At 40.2% G+C, this 16124-nt stretch overlaps 1 protein-coding gene across 6 annotated transcripts in view; it reads left to right on the top strand.

Annotated features, from left to right (window-relative positions):
* The window catches only part of AGFG1 (ArfGAP with FG repeats 1), a 67488-nt gene that overhangs the window by 34373 nt on the left and 16991 nt on the right, over positions 1-16124 (top strand). Inside the window, exons 5-8 of one of the 6 annotated variants that reach the window (XM_088466521.1) lie at positions 1420-1588; positions 9346-9465; positions 11987-12058; positions 12733-12915. In XM_088466521.1, the coding sequence (XP_088322647.1) occupies positions 1420-1588; positions 9346-9465; positions 11987-12058; positions 12733-12915 (544 nt within the window). The remainder of the gene's footprint in view (positions 1-1419; positions 1589-9345; positions 9466-11986; positions 12059-12732; positions 12916-16124) is intronic. The other 5 variants (XM_088466526.1, XM_088466523.1, XM_088466529.1 and 2 more) reach the window with 5 other exon arrangements.

Here is a 16124-nt window from a genome sequence, read left to right as displayed (position 1 = left end):
CAGTAGTAATATCTCCCCCTGGTAGTGCCCCCAGTAGTAATATCTCCCCCTGGTAGTGCCCCCAGTAGTAATATCTCCCCCTGGTAGTGCCCCCAGTAGTAATATCTCCCCCTGGTAGTGCCCCCAGTAGTAATATCTCCCCCTGGTAGTGCCCCCAGTAGTAATATCTCCCCCTGGTAGTGCCCCCAGTAGTAATATCTCCCCCTGGTAGTGCCCCCAGTAGTAATATCTCCCCCTGGTAGTGCCCCCAGTAGTAATATCTCCCCCTGGTAGTGCCCCCAGTAGTAATATCCCCCCCCTGGTAGTGCCCCCAGTAGTAAGCCCCCCCTGGTAGTGCCCCCAGTAGTAAGTAGTAATCCCCCCCCCTGGTACTGCCTCCAGTAGTAGCCCCCCACAGTAGAGAGGGACGTAATTAAAAAAAAAACACTTGCCTGAAACCCTGCTCCTGGTCCCGACGCTGCTACCGGCTCCTCCGGCCGCTTTGCATTATGGGAGATACGTCATGAAATTATGACGTCTCTCCTATTACCCACTGCGGGAGCCGGAAGATGGCTCCCGCAGTGGGAGCAGCAGCAGCCGATGAGAGTCTGACAGACTCTCATTGGCTGCTGATTACAGCAAACACACAGCTGCCGTTGCCGGCGGCTGTGTGTTTGGCACTGTGTAGTGCTGACCAAACTCCGTCCGGTCAGCGCTACACATGCGGTGCAGCTGTGTCACAGAGACAGTCTGCACCGTGGACCGCATGGTACGCAGCTGAGTGAGGCGCCCTCCAATATGTGGCGCCCTACTCAGCTGCGTAACGGGAGAACCGGCCCTGGTCCTGGAGCATCACTAAAGTATAAGTCGAGGGGGGGCTTTTCAGCACAAAAAATGTGCTGAAAAACTTGGCTTATACTCGAGTGTATACGGTACTCTGTCAAGCAGGGTCCATGTTAATTTGCACTGTAGCCTTGGAGTCTATGGTTCATACTTCCATTTTACCTTTGCTCTGAGCGGATGTGCCCTTATATGTTACTAATTGTTTAGAAATGAAAGAGATTAGATCCTACCTTTATACTATATTTAATAACCTTTGTACAAGTACCCTCAATGCATTGTTCTGAGGAAGAATTGTTAATATGATGTGTAGACTGCTTTGCAGTTAGTCCCACCAGTGTCCCATTGCCTGTTGTACATGCACAAGTTGTATGTGACCACTACAGGAGCCCATAGCAGATTGATAGTTTCAGGTTGCTGCAGCCTTTTATTTTTGTCCAGAGTTCCTTCTCTTTATAAATGACAATTTACCTTCATAGAGCTTGGTGGTCTTATAGCTTCCTGTCGATTATGTAACTCCGGTGTATAGCTGATGCAAAGACCACATGCACAAAGTTCTGATATAGCTTCCTCCCTAGCTAACACAGGTCTCGTTTTCAGTCTCCTGTTGTGGCTCGCAACCAGGTGCCCCAGCAGCATCATCATCACCAGGAGAAGAAACAGTTTGACCTGCTGAGTGACCTTGGAGCAGACATCTTTGCTACCCCTGCACCCCAGCCAGCTGCCACGGCTAACTTTGCCAATTTTGCAAATTTTAATAGTCATACAGGTAAGAGACTAATGTATATTGTTAATGTTCATCAGAATGCTATTAACCGCTGAAAATACTGCTACAATGTGGCTGAGACACCTTCGGACTGAGTAATTTATGTACTTGCTTTGTAAAAGTCAAATGTTTGCAATTTTCTATTTGCAATAGAGTCAGAAAACAGGAACATACCAGGAAAAATACTTAAACCATCTTCTGTGCCTTAGTGTTGAAATATTTTCTTTCTGTCATCACTCTATATCACCAGTGCCAGCTACAGCCTTCATTTTGCTGCATAATAATGATCTAACATGTAAGCTGCTACTGTTTACCCTAGATAAACATTTAATATCACAAAGGTTTGGGGTTCTATAGATAGTTGCCTTGTTTTGCTCTCCTTTTGGTCAAGAAGCAGCTTTAATAATGTAAGAACGTGTTGCATAATTTAGCGTGCTTGGGAAGTGGTGTCATTTTTTCCGGGTTGCCTAGCAGTTGCTATGGGAAAGAGCCATTATATGTGGGTATCTTTAATTACGTCTTATTTCTCTGCATGTCTACTTGGATTCTTAAATGTAAAGTGAGAACTATCTTTTCTGACTTACTCTTATGTTCCATTATGTATAATCATTTGCACTTTCTCCTTTCTTGGCCTGCTATTTCCTCATGATGTCATAACATGTTGTAATGTGTCCCAGTGAGATACACTTACAGCTTTATATTTGTTTCTTCTTCTTTGCAATATATGCATCCTGATTTGCAAATGGGTAGGTAAGGACAATCTCTAATTGGAATCAGTGGATTAGTAATAGGTGTGGCCACTATTGGGCCAGAGGCGAGGGGTGGCTAGCAAGGCCCAGCATACCTATAATCGCTGCATCACTGCGCATTTACCAGGGCCCTCACACACGCTCAGGAAGTCAGAGCCGAGGCAGGGGGTCCTTTAAAGGTTTGACTGGCATTGCCGTTCCCTCCCCAAATTTTGCTATGTTGCTTCAGATTGGGACTTTTTTTTTTAAAATTCTTCTTTTACTGTTTGAGTACAAATGATAAATTTGACTATATTACTATTCAATAGTAGATTTGGGAACGTAGCATATTGTACAGCTGCCTATTGTCATTCCACTCATCATATCCTACATAATTTATTTATTTATTACCAGTTATATATATATAGCGCACACATACAGTACTTTACATATTTGGCCATTCACATCTGTCCTTGCCCCAGTGGAGCTTACATTGTATATTCCCTACCACATGTACATGCACACACATACAAACTAGGGTTAATTTTTGGTAGGAGCCAATTAACCTACTAGTATATTTTGTGGCGTGTGGGAGGAAACCTGCACAAGTTTGGTAGAAAACATGTATGGCCTCCTCATCGCTGTGTAAGGTTAGGGCATGATCTCTGTTCAGCACCGCATGTAAATAATGAGATCAGTGGCACATGGGCAAGTTTATTTACTTTTATAAAATTTACCAATCCAATTTTAGTGGCAATTTTATGTGTGCAAGTTAAAATTGAATACGATGTTATATATAAGTATTTTGTGATGTTCTGGGGTATTTTGCTCAGCAGAGTGGTCAGTGGTGCAGTGTTTAGTTTCACTAGTAAGGGCATCTTACAGGTGTCCGGGTTGCAACAAACAACATGGTGCTTTAATATAGTCAGCATACAGTAACAGAAAATACGAAATAACCTAGCCCCATTCAGGGCACTACCTCACTTCCTCAGCAGTAACTGTCAAGGGCAGCTAGTCTGCGCACAATTTAACACAAAGTCTCTCAGTCCTCCCTGCTACTTGCAGGTATAGCCCATTGGCCGCCTGGCCTGGCTTGGCTGCCACAGTCCCATTTGGGCTGTATCCACTGGGCAGCCGTTAGGTGTGGTCACACCCCTTTATAAACCTGTTCTGGCGGATCCCACCAGCCCAGATAAGTGGCTCATCAACACCACCTAGCTTAATTTTACCACACATACCCCTCCCCAGCTTAAGAACATGGGTTGAGCAACTTAGGACAAGGCATTTTCATGGCGAAGTCCTTCGTCACTTTCCTCATCCGCGTCTTTCACCACATTCACGAACATTATCCAGACTCTTCTGTCATCTGGTGGTCTCATCCTCTAAGTTTCTGTGTCTCTTCCTTTTTTTTTTTTTTTTTTTTTTACTTTATGTTAACTTTATACATTTATGTGAATCCTCCATCCGTTGTTTGAGTGTGCTTTCAAACTTAACAACAAGTTTCTTCAATTTAACATATTTCAGATAAAGCCTTTTGATCGTCTTCCTCCATTTCAAAACTTCCAATTATTTCTCTTAAAGCTCTAGCCCAACATTCTTTATAGCCGAATCCATATATTTTTGGCTGTACGTAAGAACTTCAACAATTTTCCCCATATCAGAAAGAAGTGGTTAGAATCTTCATCCTGCACACTTTTTGTGATGCCTGGAATTAAAGAAGCAACGTGCGAGGCCTTTCCAATTTCTCTTCATTTCCAACACATTGATCAACAGGGCTATTTGCTTTGAGTAAAGACCCAATGAGCTTTGAACAGCTCTGCAGGAGCACATTGCTGACTAATGGGACGCATACATCAGCAATCGGAAAAGAAACGATTCTGCATTCCTCCCCCAGTCTGATTTCACGGTTCTCCAATCGACCAATATGCGCCCATACATTACAGATAGTTTTCAATGATTTACAGATAATTTTCAGCAAATAACAGATCTGCCAATCGTGAAAGTCTCATAATTTTACTAGTAACAGTCGGCAATTCTGTTGATCATTACCATACACTAGCAGTCTACAGCGTTGTTTGCTGAAGGCCAATATATTGAACAACCGGATTTACAGGTTCCGACCATATTTTGATTCGAATTGGTAATTAGTGAACCCTATACACCATATATTTTTACAGCAATTTGCAAAACGGAGAATTGCCCCAGTTGATAGCGGATATATGGGCCCCATAAGACACACCGCCATCAGGAGCAGGCTGTACCATAACATGAAATTTCAGAAACACGGGAACGGCTTTCAGAGGGCGAATTCTTTGAATAAGAGACATATATACAGTGTGTGTATATATATATGTATATGTATATATGTTACACACACACACACACACACACACACACACACACACACACACACACACACACACACACACACACACACATATGCATACTCACACACACACACAGCCATTTTGGATTTGAAGAGCCTGTGCAAATACCGCTAAAAAAGTTTTTGTCTCCTCAGAAGGTAATTTTTAAAGCCTAAAATGGTGTCTAATGAATTTTGAGTACTAGATATGGAAGGCAATGACTTTAAACTTGCTGCAGATTATGAAGGTTTTGGACAACCAATAGAAACTGACTTTCTTGAGAGTTACTGTACTATTGCACACCCCGAATGCAAAAAGTTATATATGTCAATATAATATATATATATATATATATATATATATATATATATTGATCTATTTATTTCGAAGGAGAATCCAACTATATATTAAGCACTAATCAGACAGCTTATCTTGACTCATGAAGTTGCAGTATAAATGTCAATCCCGTAGATGGTGCACCGAGAAGTATCTTTTTGTGTTGATCCCTGAAGGGGAAACGGCACATATTGTTTACAAAGACATTTTGTGATCAATGTCTACACTATAAAATATACAGTACTTGTCAAAAGTCTGAGCGCACCAGTATATTTTAAGGAATTTTCAATTTAACTGCACAGTAATGAAATAAACATGTTTTATTGGCATTGTTTACAAAATAAACAACTGTTTGAACAATAAGGAAAAAAAAAATCTTGTTTTGACTTTTAGGCAAGTTTATTTAGGTAGTTTTAGGTAGTCCGCTTTCATTGAAGTGACGACCCTTAGCTTTGATAAGCGCTTTTCATATCCTTGGCATCCTGTTTACTAATTTTTCCAGCTTTTGGCGATCCATTCGACTCCCGCAGCTTTGAAGAGCCTCCCATTGGCCCTCATTGTTGGTAGGCATCTGTTTTCAGACTTCCCTGTCTAGTTCTTCCCACAAAAGCACGATGGGTGAAACATCTGGTGATTGAGGTGGCCATTCCATCTTTGTTACGACTTGAGCGTCTTGTTTCTTTTGCAAATAATTAGTACACAACTTGGACGTATGTTTTGGATCGTTATCTTGTTGGAAAATGAAGTTCTGACCCACAAGTCGCCTTCCGGAGGGAATCGCATGATGCACTAATATGTTGTGGTACACCTTTTGGTCCATTATTCCGTCGATTCTGACTAAGTCACCAACATGGTTGCCCGTGAAACAACCCCAAACCATCACATTGCCTCCTCCATGCTTAACTGCTGGCGCTACACAGTCTGCTGGAAAGCACTCGCCTGGATGACGACGCACAAAAGCTCGGCGATGCGAGCCAAAAAGCACAAATTTGGATGTGTCGGTCCAAAGCACCCTCTTCCACTGTTCCTCAGTCCAATCCTTATGCTTCTTAGACCATGCGTACCTGTTTGCTACGTTTGTAGCATGTAGAAGTGGCCTACCACTAAGGCCATCCTATCGGACACAGGCTGGGAACGACTTTTCTGCAACTCCCTTCCTATTTCCGGAGTGGTCAAACGTCTATTACGCTTGCTAGTAGTCACAATGAAGTTGTCCTCATGAACAGTTATTGTTTTTGAACGACCAGTTCATTTTCTTGTAACATTTTGACCGTTTTTTGACTTTCGTTCAATAGCCCGAAGCACGGCTCCAACGAATACCTTCAACCGTTTGTGGATTTGCCGCAAAGAATAGCCACCTTTCCTCAAAACCGTGATTTGAGCACGTGTTTCCACACTTATGCATCGGGACACAAATAATATATTTTGTTATTTTTATCATACTCCATTCATACACAAGTAGCAGGATGTACGATGAGCTTCTTTTCAATTTCAGGGGGTGTGCTCAGACTTTTGACAAGTACTGTACATCACAATATTGGATGCCACTACTGTCTTTGTTAAATGAGTTCCCCTGAGCAATAACAGACATCCACAGAAGCGCAGCTGCGGGCAAATGCAAAGTGATAGATCATTTTTAAGGGATCATATTCTCTGCTTTCAACTCCTCAATCACAGCACATACATGGTAAAGTACTTAGTTTTGCTGTTTCATGCAGAACTTCCTCTAGAAATATATTTCTCAGCAAAACACTCTGAAGTTGCTCTGGAAGTAGCCAAGTTGAACTGGAACATCTGTATTTGCTCCTCAAAACTTGTTTGAAGACAATCTCCATGTCTTTTGCATCCCTGTCTCTTTCTCACTGAGCGCAAGTCTGCAGCATAAGTAAATGTTTCTATTTTTCGCTAGAGCGTTCATGGAGCTTCTGAGTTTGACAATCTCTCTCTAATTCACACTGTGTAAGTTCTGCTTGTGTGGACTAAACACCAGAGCTAAATCTGCCACTTCCTTGTGTGTGCTGTGTCACTCAAATGTCCCTTTACACATTCTTTTAATGTCCCCACTTCCTGCTGAAGGAGTACACACTTTTGGTGCAATTCAACAATGTCTTTCTATTTGCAAGAAGCATATAATTTTCATGTTCTTTTTGTTTTCAGCATAGATTCTTTTAATGTTTCAGCCTTCTCGAGGAGTTCAGACATAACTGCCTATTTGAGGTCTATCTCTTTAAGAGCTTTCATTTTCCAACTTTTTTTTCTTTATCTTGTCTAAAGCTGGCCATCCACTATACAATTTTCTGTCAGATATTTGTTCAATCTGGCTGGTTAGAATGGAAACCTGGTAATGTATGGGGGCAAATGACAATCGTCCATTTGCTCAAAAACAGTGGAAAATAGCCAAAAATAGCTTATTCAGACAAATTGGTTAAAACACAAATTTAACCAATTTGAACAATTATTTTTGTCCTTTTTTTCAGTGTTTAAAACCATATGATCGACTGTCATTTGCTCCCATACATTACCAGGTTTTCATTCCAACCAGACAGCTATCTGACAGAAAATTGTATAGTGGATGGCCAGCTTTAATTATATTTTTAAAGAGGATAATTTCATTCTGTAACTTTTCATCAACTTTCTCATGCAGCAGTTTCTCTTCAGCAGACTTTTTTATATTTAAGTCACTTATCTACTCCACAAAATGCAAAAGTCTTTCATGCCGAACTTTATAGATATTGTCAAATTCTTCCATGCTAACATGGCCCTCTCCTAGTAGACCTGGTACAATACACTGTCCACATACATTTTTAGCTTTTCTTTGCTTTTGCATTTTAAAGGTCTCTTTCTCTGGAACATCACTATGCAACACAACATCTTGAAAAGAGTTCTCCTCCATCATATCACAGAGGATTTAAATAAACACAAGACTTTAAATCACCTCCTTGCAAACATACATGTGTATACAGTGCACACAGTATATACAGGAACAGTTTTACTGTATTACACTTTGCTTTCAAAAGTATTCTCAACACAGTTTAGCTCTGCATGCGTGGCACTACAACTACCAGCATGTATCACAGTAACTGTCCCTTTAATTGTCTTTGCAAAGGTGGCTTGCTTTGCACCACACCAACTCTGATGAGGCAGTTTAAAACACTTGTTTTCTTCAGCAGAAATACACTTTTCCTCTAACCCCTTCTCTGACTGCACACGGCTGTATTACTTTGCAAACACTTACTTTGTTTTCAGCAACATCTGATCAACTTTGTTGACACCTTTTTATTCCTCCAAAAAAACATGTTCACTTAACACCTTGTGATGTAACACACTTGCTTTCTAGCAAATTTTGCATCACCATCTTGGGGACTGCAGATAAATATGGGTTTGCTGTTTTTATCCATAAAGATGCATCTGTTTTTACTGACCATCTCTTGTTTTAGCATTATCCTCGTTGTGGATTTGTTTCTTTTGTTTGTTTTTTAGTGTCTATTAGATAATTTGTCATTTACTTGCTAATATTTCCATGTATTTTGAGAGCATATCATACCCTGTATTCTGGTTGACTCCTGTAATTGTTTAGCCAGAAATCTGCCACTTGGCAAATGTGACAGTTTGACTGATGATACCATACACATGTTAATGTGATCAGCCGGTCAGATGTACCAAAGTGTGAAAAACAAACAAAAAATCTGGCACTACAATGGCCAACCAGAAGCATGTGAATTCTGTAGTTAGGATTTCACCAGTTCTTTACCCACCTACTACATAGTAATAGCAAAAATGCATATATAGATATATAATACTGTATATATTAAATGTTATGGCAGCCCATAGAGGTGTTTTATTTGGAAACCTCTCCTTGCCATTTCTGCCCCACCCTCCCCGCATGTCCAAACATCAGGTACTTGCCCTCCAAGTGGCTGCTTGCTGCTAATGACAGGAGAAACTAGCAGCTGACCTGCTTGCGCATCTCGATATGTCACATGTCTAAGGAGCAGAATTTCACAATTCTCTAAGGGTAATGGACTATTAATATAGAAGGGTGACAATCTACCTGGGTTTGCTAGTATGATACTTCTATGAGAGGACATTACAGAATTACAAGGACAATCATCTATAGCAGTACATTTACCCAAAATGTATTTATATAGTGACCTGATCAAACCATTCATTCATTGTCCATTTCATTTGATTTTTGTGTGTAAGTGTCACTAATTAATGATCGCTTTATTTTTGATGTTTGCATGTGTTTTTAGTATTACGTTGCCCATCTTCATTAACGTCATTGTTACTTTTTTCTTTTGTTTTCTCCTCTACTCTCTACATTTCACAGCTCACAATTCTGCCCATGCAGATTTTGCAAACTTTGATGCATTCGGACAGTCTAATAGCACGGGTAGTTTCGGATCATTCCCCCAATCAAGCCAGACACCCACCCAGCCCTTAAATACAGGTAGTTTTGCCTCTGTACTGCAGCTTACGTAGGAGAAGCCTTGCACCACTGCTGTAAGCAAGGCACTCACATCTCCATCCATTTCTAGGACTGTTTATCTTTTGTGTTTTTGCTGTTTTATATTATTACTTTTTTGATATTTCTCTGTGAACATGAATAACTCGGTATGTGACACTATTTTTAATGTTTTATGTTAAATGCACACAAACGCTTCGCCCAAGCTATTATAGCTTTGTGTATATTTTTCCTTTATTTAAGCAAAAGGTGGTACTTAAGTATTACAAACATGCATTTAATTTAGAGTTTATATTTAGGGTCTCATGTTATGATTGGTTTAAGTGTAAACATTACAGTACAGCCTGTTGGGGATTGGGTTCGGGATTCCGACGGTCAGAATACAGACAGCGGCATCCCAACAGATCTTTGGAAGTATTATTACCCTCGCCTTAACCCTAACCCATCCCTCTTGCAGCCTAACCCATCCCGCAGCATAACCCTCACCTTCCGCAGACTAACCCACCCCTAGTGTCTAAGCCTGAGTACACACGGGCACATCGTCTAGTGTGTACCCGTCATGTCGCTGACTATGCACGCTCCCACGCGTCAGTGACTTTACGTGTCGGACCTGCATGCAGGCCTACCGAATGCAGCATGGCCCCTCTCTCGCACTGTCACTCCAGACATCGGCCGGGTCTCGTTGCTAACGGGGTTGGTACACACTAGACATCAGCTAGTGTGTACCGGCCTTAAGTCTCTCCCTGACCCTAATACTTACCGCTGCAATCTGACGGGATTCTGACAGTCGGGAAGCCGCTGTCGGTATTGTGATGCTGATTAGATCCACCAGCAGGGTATGGGCCTGCATGTTTGCATACCGTCTTACAATATGTTGTTTCTGAAGATTAAAAAAATTATTTTAGCTAGGAACATCATTGACCTGTAAGAAAACATCATTAAATGACCTGGCTTTTAAATTAAACAGTTGTCAAAGTGTTTTTTTCATTGTAGAAGCCAAATATATCAGGATAAGTCTCATGTAAATCCATAGCTATTAACAAAACCGTATGCTTCCATTTTTAATATGCTGGGTCAGGCCACCAGGGGACATACTGTGCCCCTTGAACACTCTCTTTAAGGCTGTATTATACAAAAATGAAAATCCCATATTGTAATGTTTGCTCTAGTACATTGCATTTTAATGCAATTTTCCAGCACTGTAGAATTGTGCACTGGGGAAATACAATACTGAAGGCTTGAGGGAATATGTAGTCTGGAATCTTGCTACAAGACCACTACACTGACCCAGATTATGGCTTATATTGATATAGGGAGGAGTGCGTTGTAGTTATACTATTGTTTGTGTTTGTCAAAAGGATGCCAACTACATTTTCTTTAACCATAATCCAGCTCATTCTATTTGGTCAGTTGTCTGCTAACCACAGGTGAACACCAACACTTGGCAATGGTGAATTTAGCATGAGCGTCATTGATAAGTGAAGCCAGAAAGGCCGTCATTTGGCCCATACATTAGAATTACTGATTTTCATCTTTTTCATAATACAAATCCTTAGACATTATTTATTGGTGAAGAATAAAAATTTGGATGCAGAAACTCAATAATAGCTCTCTGCTACTAGTTTATTTTAGGTTATGTTATGCTTATACACACATTGACATCTGAAGCAATCCTTGACATGGTCAGGGAGAAATTGCAGTGTTCTGATTGGTCTGCAGAAATTGGTTTATAAATTGGCATTAATTGCTCCTGTGTAGAAGCTAGGTAAAGGAGTGCAATATTAGTATTATATGTTACCCACTAAAATGATCAAACGCTTATGGAATATATATTAGTTTCATGCCTTTAAACATTGGCTTTGTGCTATGGCTGCGCACAAAGGCTCGTGTATGCACTGGCCAACAGGATTTTATTCCTGCCCATCTCGGGTAATATAGGAATTGTTTCTGCCTTTTGGGATAGCAATTATTTTTGTTCTAGCTATACTACACTACCAATAGTGTCCAGTTGCTGCTTGCCTCTTGGATAATGGTAGAGTTTAAACCTGTTTATGACATGGCATCCAACAGGGATCTCACTACTTCATGCAGCCTATATAAAAAGAACAGAGGTTATTGGAGGAATACAAAGAGCTTCAAGACTATAACACTGCCAACATGTTTCTACTTTGCAAGGAGAAAATGGCAGTGATTGGTCCTGAAAGAAAGTGCTATGATTTATTGTTGTGGCCCCTTACCTCTGCTAGTAAACGGTCTTCAATAATGAACCTTTGTTACTGTCCAACTTTAGGAGTTCCCTTTACGTGTCATAACTTCATTGGAACAGCAAGTAGCAAGTTAGTGGTCTGCAGCTTTCTACTGGTCTCTGCATGCACTTTTCTTCCCAGTTTTGTCTGTATTTTGTTGTTTTTCATTTCTTTGAACATGGCGTCTTGATTATTTTACTCTGCATCCCTTTTGTTTTTTCTTTTCCACCTCACCCTGTCACCTTTTCATGGCCACTCAGCGTTCAGAACGCTCTCAACCAGCTGTAGTGTTGGCGACTTTACGTCTGCTTTCTGTCTGCAGGCCTCCTACCGTAAGTTTTCCTGTCCCTGCGGGGGGCATCTACTGATGTTTCATTTGTACTTGGTGTGTGTAGCTTTTTACCGTAGTCTGTAGATTAGATGTACCCCATGTTTGTGGATGGCTTACAGGTTGTACCCGGCACCTACAGGACCATTTATGAAACCTTTAGTGCTATATCACAATTTCTACCAAACACGTTTTGCCTTTATTAAACTAATAGAAAAAGCAGCTAGTATCTGGTTGCTGTAGGTTACAGCACATGCTCATTTTGTGCACCAGTTTTCATAAATGTTCTGTCGACGTCTCAAATTTATTAGCCACCTTTGTAAGTGGAAAGGTTTTACACAATCATTAATGGTCGGAATTTGTAGAAGTACGCTGACCCAAAAGATTTCGGATATAGCACATTTGAGTGTTGTATAATTATGTACTTTGCATCAATTATTGTGGTGTAGTAACGCCTAGTCCCATAAGGGAAATATGTTACTGTAACAATGCTGACTGTAAAGCTTTTTTTCTGTAGGAAAATACAATAGACAACGTTTAGACGTCTGAATATTACACATCAGGGTTAGTGCTTCAGTGTTGAGTTGATTAAACACAAAGCGACACCACCCGTCATGTTATATGAGGGAGTATTTGATTTTTTTCTGACTTTTTCAAGAGTTCCTTTTTATTTTTTAGGTACAAACGCTAATGCAAACTTTGCTCAATTTGACAACTTTCCCAAGTCCTCCAGCGCCGACTTTGGAGCCTTCAATTCAACTGGAGCCAGTAAAACTGCTGCTGTTAGTAAACCCAGCCAGACTTCAGCAGATAAATATGCAGCTCTTGCTGACCTAGACAATGTCTTCAGTAGTGCACAATGTAAGAAGAGAGAGAAATACATATATATATATTAGTGCATGTTCTTTACACGCCACCCTGGCTTTAGCACATGGGGTATTCTCTCTATTTGCACCTCCATCCTTGCTCACACCTGGTATGTTTTCCTAGCTCAATAAAACGTCACCTTCTGCATAACACAATTTTTGGCCCATGTTCCGAACAGGTGCTAGAAAGAGGATACGCACTGTAACAACTTCACAGACATGGGTTTTTATGTAAATAATGCTTAGAATAGATGAAATGATTATAAAAAATAAAAAAAGTATGACATGCATTGATATTATAAACCTATCAAGATGAGGGTTCAGGAGGGCTATCCTCATTTTCAGATTTCTCTAAGCATTAAAGCAAGTATTTGTGCTTGATGGGGGAGCTTGGTAATTATTTTATTACTGGGGTCAAAGTAGAAATAATTGGTGCCAAAGCATCTAAAGACTGCAGCCAAAGAGATAGACGGAAGCTTCCAAAGAGGAATATGAAATACAAGGTAATCTTCAGCGCTGACTTTTGTGTATATAAATGTAACTTTGCATAAACACTGTAACCACTTCATTGAGAGAATTTTTTTTCCAAAAACCGCTCTGAAATAGTTTATTGTAATGATTGAATTAGGCCAAGAACATCTATTTAATACTTATCCAACACAATTTTAAATTTAATTAATTTTTCTTTTTAAAGACACATTAACATTAATTTTTACTATATCAATTATGATGTTTGGGATATCGCCACCATCGTGACTTTGATTTCCCCAGGTACACACTGGGGGGCTGAGGTACACACTGGGGGTGTTAATTTACATTTTCCTGGCTGCTGCTCCTCTCTGCAGCCGCCAGGTGGGGGGTCCTGCCATGCTGACTGATCAGCAGGGCAGACACTGGGGGAGGGTGCAGGGATGTAGAAGGGCCAGGAGGTCCCTCGGCTATTGGTGGCTGCTGAAATATTATCTTCCGGCAGCCGCCCACTGTGCATTTCTGACAGGTCGTATCATTTGCAACTATGTCATTTAATACACAGCCTGGTGTGGTCGGAAATGAAGCGACCATGCCAGGCAAGTGGTTAAATATGGATAAACCATTCCCAGTTCGAGCAGAACTTTGTTTAATGAATAGCCTCCTACTTTACTCACTTTATGTGAGCTGTGCACATTTGAGGTGTTTATGCAAAGTCATATTTATGTACACTAAAGTCAGCACTGGAGATTACCTTGTATTTCAATTATATTACTTCCCACACCGCAGGCTATTACTGCCTCTGCTTTGATTGCCTTCGCTATAAGTCCTATACCAGTGGGCAGCTTTAATTTTGGGAGTATTGGCAACACAGCTGACACGCAGGGGAGGGATCAGTCATCCTTTGAAAGTTCTATTACACAGACATTGTGATCGGTTAGACTGCTGGGCACCGGCACCCTCTTCTGGGCTCAGAAGGGACCACAGTGATGACCTAAATTTCCCTTAGGTTGCCAAGTTACTTTAAGAAATATCCAAGGTTGGACTGCGCTGTTGGTGTATATGTGTATCTCTAATTTATGGTGCATACACACGATCAGATTTTTCCTTCAGATATGAACGATAACGATTTAAAAATCGTTCAGTCGTTCATATCTGGAGGAAAATCGTTCATATCTGACATGCCTGAACGATGGACGATCCACGATGCGCGTTCCCGTTTGTCGGATAACGATTTCTGACATCTGATGGGTTTGCAGTCAGACTTGGACGATTCCATTCATTTTAATGCAGTCAAAAATCGTTCAAATCGTTCAATCGTTCATCTGACAAATCTGACAAGTCTGACAAATCTGACCGTGTGTACGCTCCATTACTTGTATCGCTTGACTGAAATTAAATATTGACCAAGGCTTCTCTTAATAAAAGTTAAATATTTAATAAACACAAACAAAAATACTTAACAAACATGAGTGTATCACAATAAAAATACAAATAGCAAATATAGTTTATTACTGCCACTTGTGATCTTATAAATCCTTAGATACTTTCCTCCGTGCTTGCTTGTCTCGGCCCAGATGGTAATGTCATTTGGATTGGATATTGTAAGAGCACTCAATAGCGGCTAGGCAGGCAGTCTTGGGTAATCACAAGCTGTTTTAACCCTTTCCTTGACCTAAGGTCTTGAAAAAGCTCCTAGTACGGAGCGAAACTTGTAGACGAAATAGTTTAAAAAACGTTATTGCAATAAGGATTGTACCTTCAGACACGTATAATTTACAGATGGGTAAGAGCACCTCAGCATGTACTATTTACTGTGCTACCGAGCAGAAATGAGATTGTATCTCCTGAACTTGCATGATTGTTGCCTTTTTAACTACCATTGACACAAGTATCTAAAGGATGTATAAGATCACAAGCAGCAGTAATAAGCTATATTTGCTATTTGTATTTCTATTGTGATACATTCATGCTTGTGAAGTATTTTATGTGTTTTTTATTAAATATTTTATTTTTGTTGAAAGAAGCCTTAGTCAATCTTTCATTTCAGTCGAGCGTTACCAGTAAATTAGAGACACATATATATACCAACAGCGCAGTCCAGCCTTGGCTATTTCTTTAAGTGTGGGGTTTTAATTGGGCCAGCTGGTTACTGGCAAATTGGACTAGCAGCAATTCAGGTGGAACAAAACAATTATTAAGCGCAAGGAAATTGGTTGTTGGGCAACTAATAACTAGAAATAAGATATTACCAAGTTACTTTAGAATAAAAGACTAAACATTTTGGCAACTTTGGTACAATTTGGAAATGAACTAGAAATGTTCTCTTTTAGTATAGATAAGTGATTTGACTATTGAGTAGTACAAATAGGGAGATATCAGTAGTCGATTTTTGTGCTTTCTGTGTAATCAGATTGCATAGTTTTGATCATTTCAGGTTTTTGCCTTTACTTTGACATGACCCCTACAGCATGTTGCATTTATTCTTTGACATTACTCCTGCAGTATTTGCCTTTACATATGTGTTTTTGTTTGTTTTTTTGCCTCTGTCTTATTGCTTTGTTTAGTTTGGAAGACCAATAGCATCTTCTGCGAGACTTAGAGAGCATTGCCTCCTAATAAAACTATGGCCGATTTCTGCAGTAACTATCGTATAGCTTTGCTGTAGAAAGATCTATTACATTGGTTAAGACAATATGCTCCATTTAAGAAATTAATCCATTGACCTATGTTTTG

Source organism: Taudactylus pleione, unplaced genomic scaffold (assembly GCF_031769625.1).
Source record: "Taudactylus pleione unplaced genomic scaffold, aTauple2 ptg000066l, whole genome shotgun sequence".
In the NCBI taxonomy this organism is placed as follows: domain Eukaryota; kingdom Metazoa; phylum Chordata; class Amphibia; order Anura; family Myobatrachidae; genus Taudactylus; species Taudactylus pleione.
Note: the sequence above shows the minus strand (reverse complement) of the source record. Positions and strands in the feature narration are given on the sequence as shown.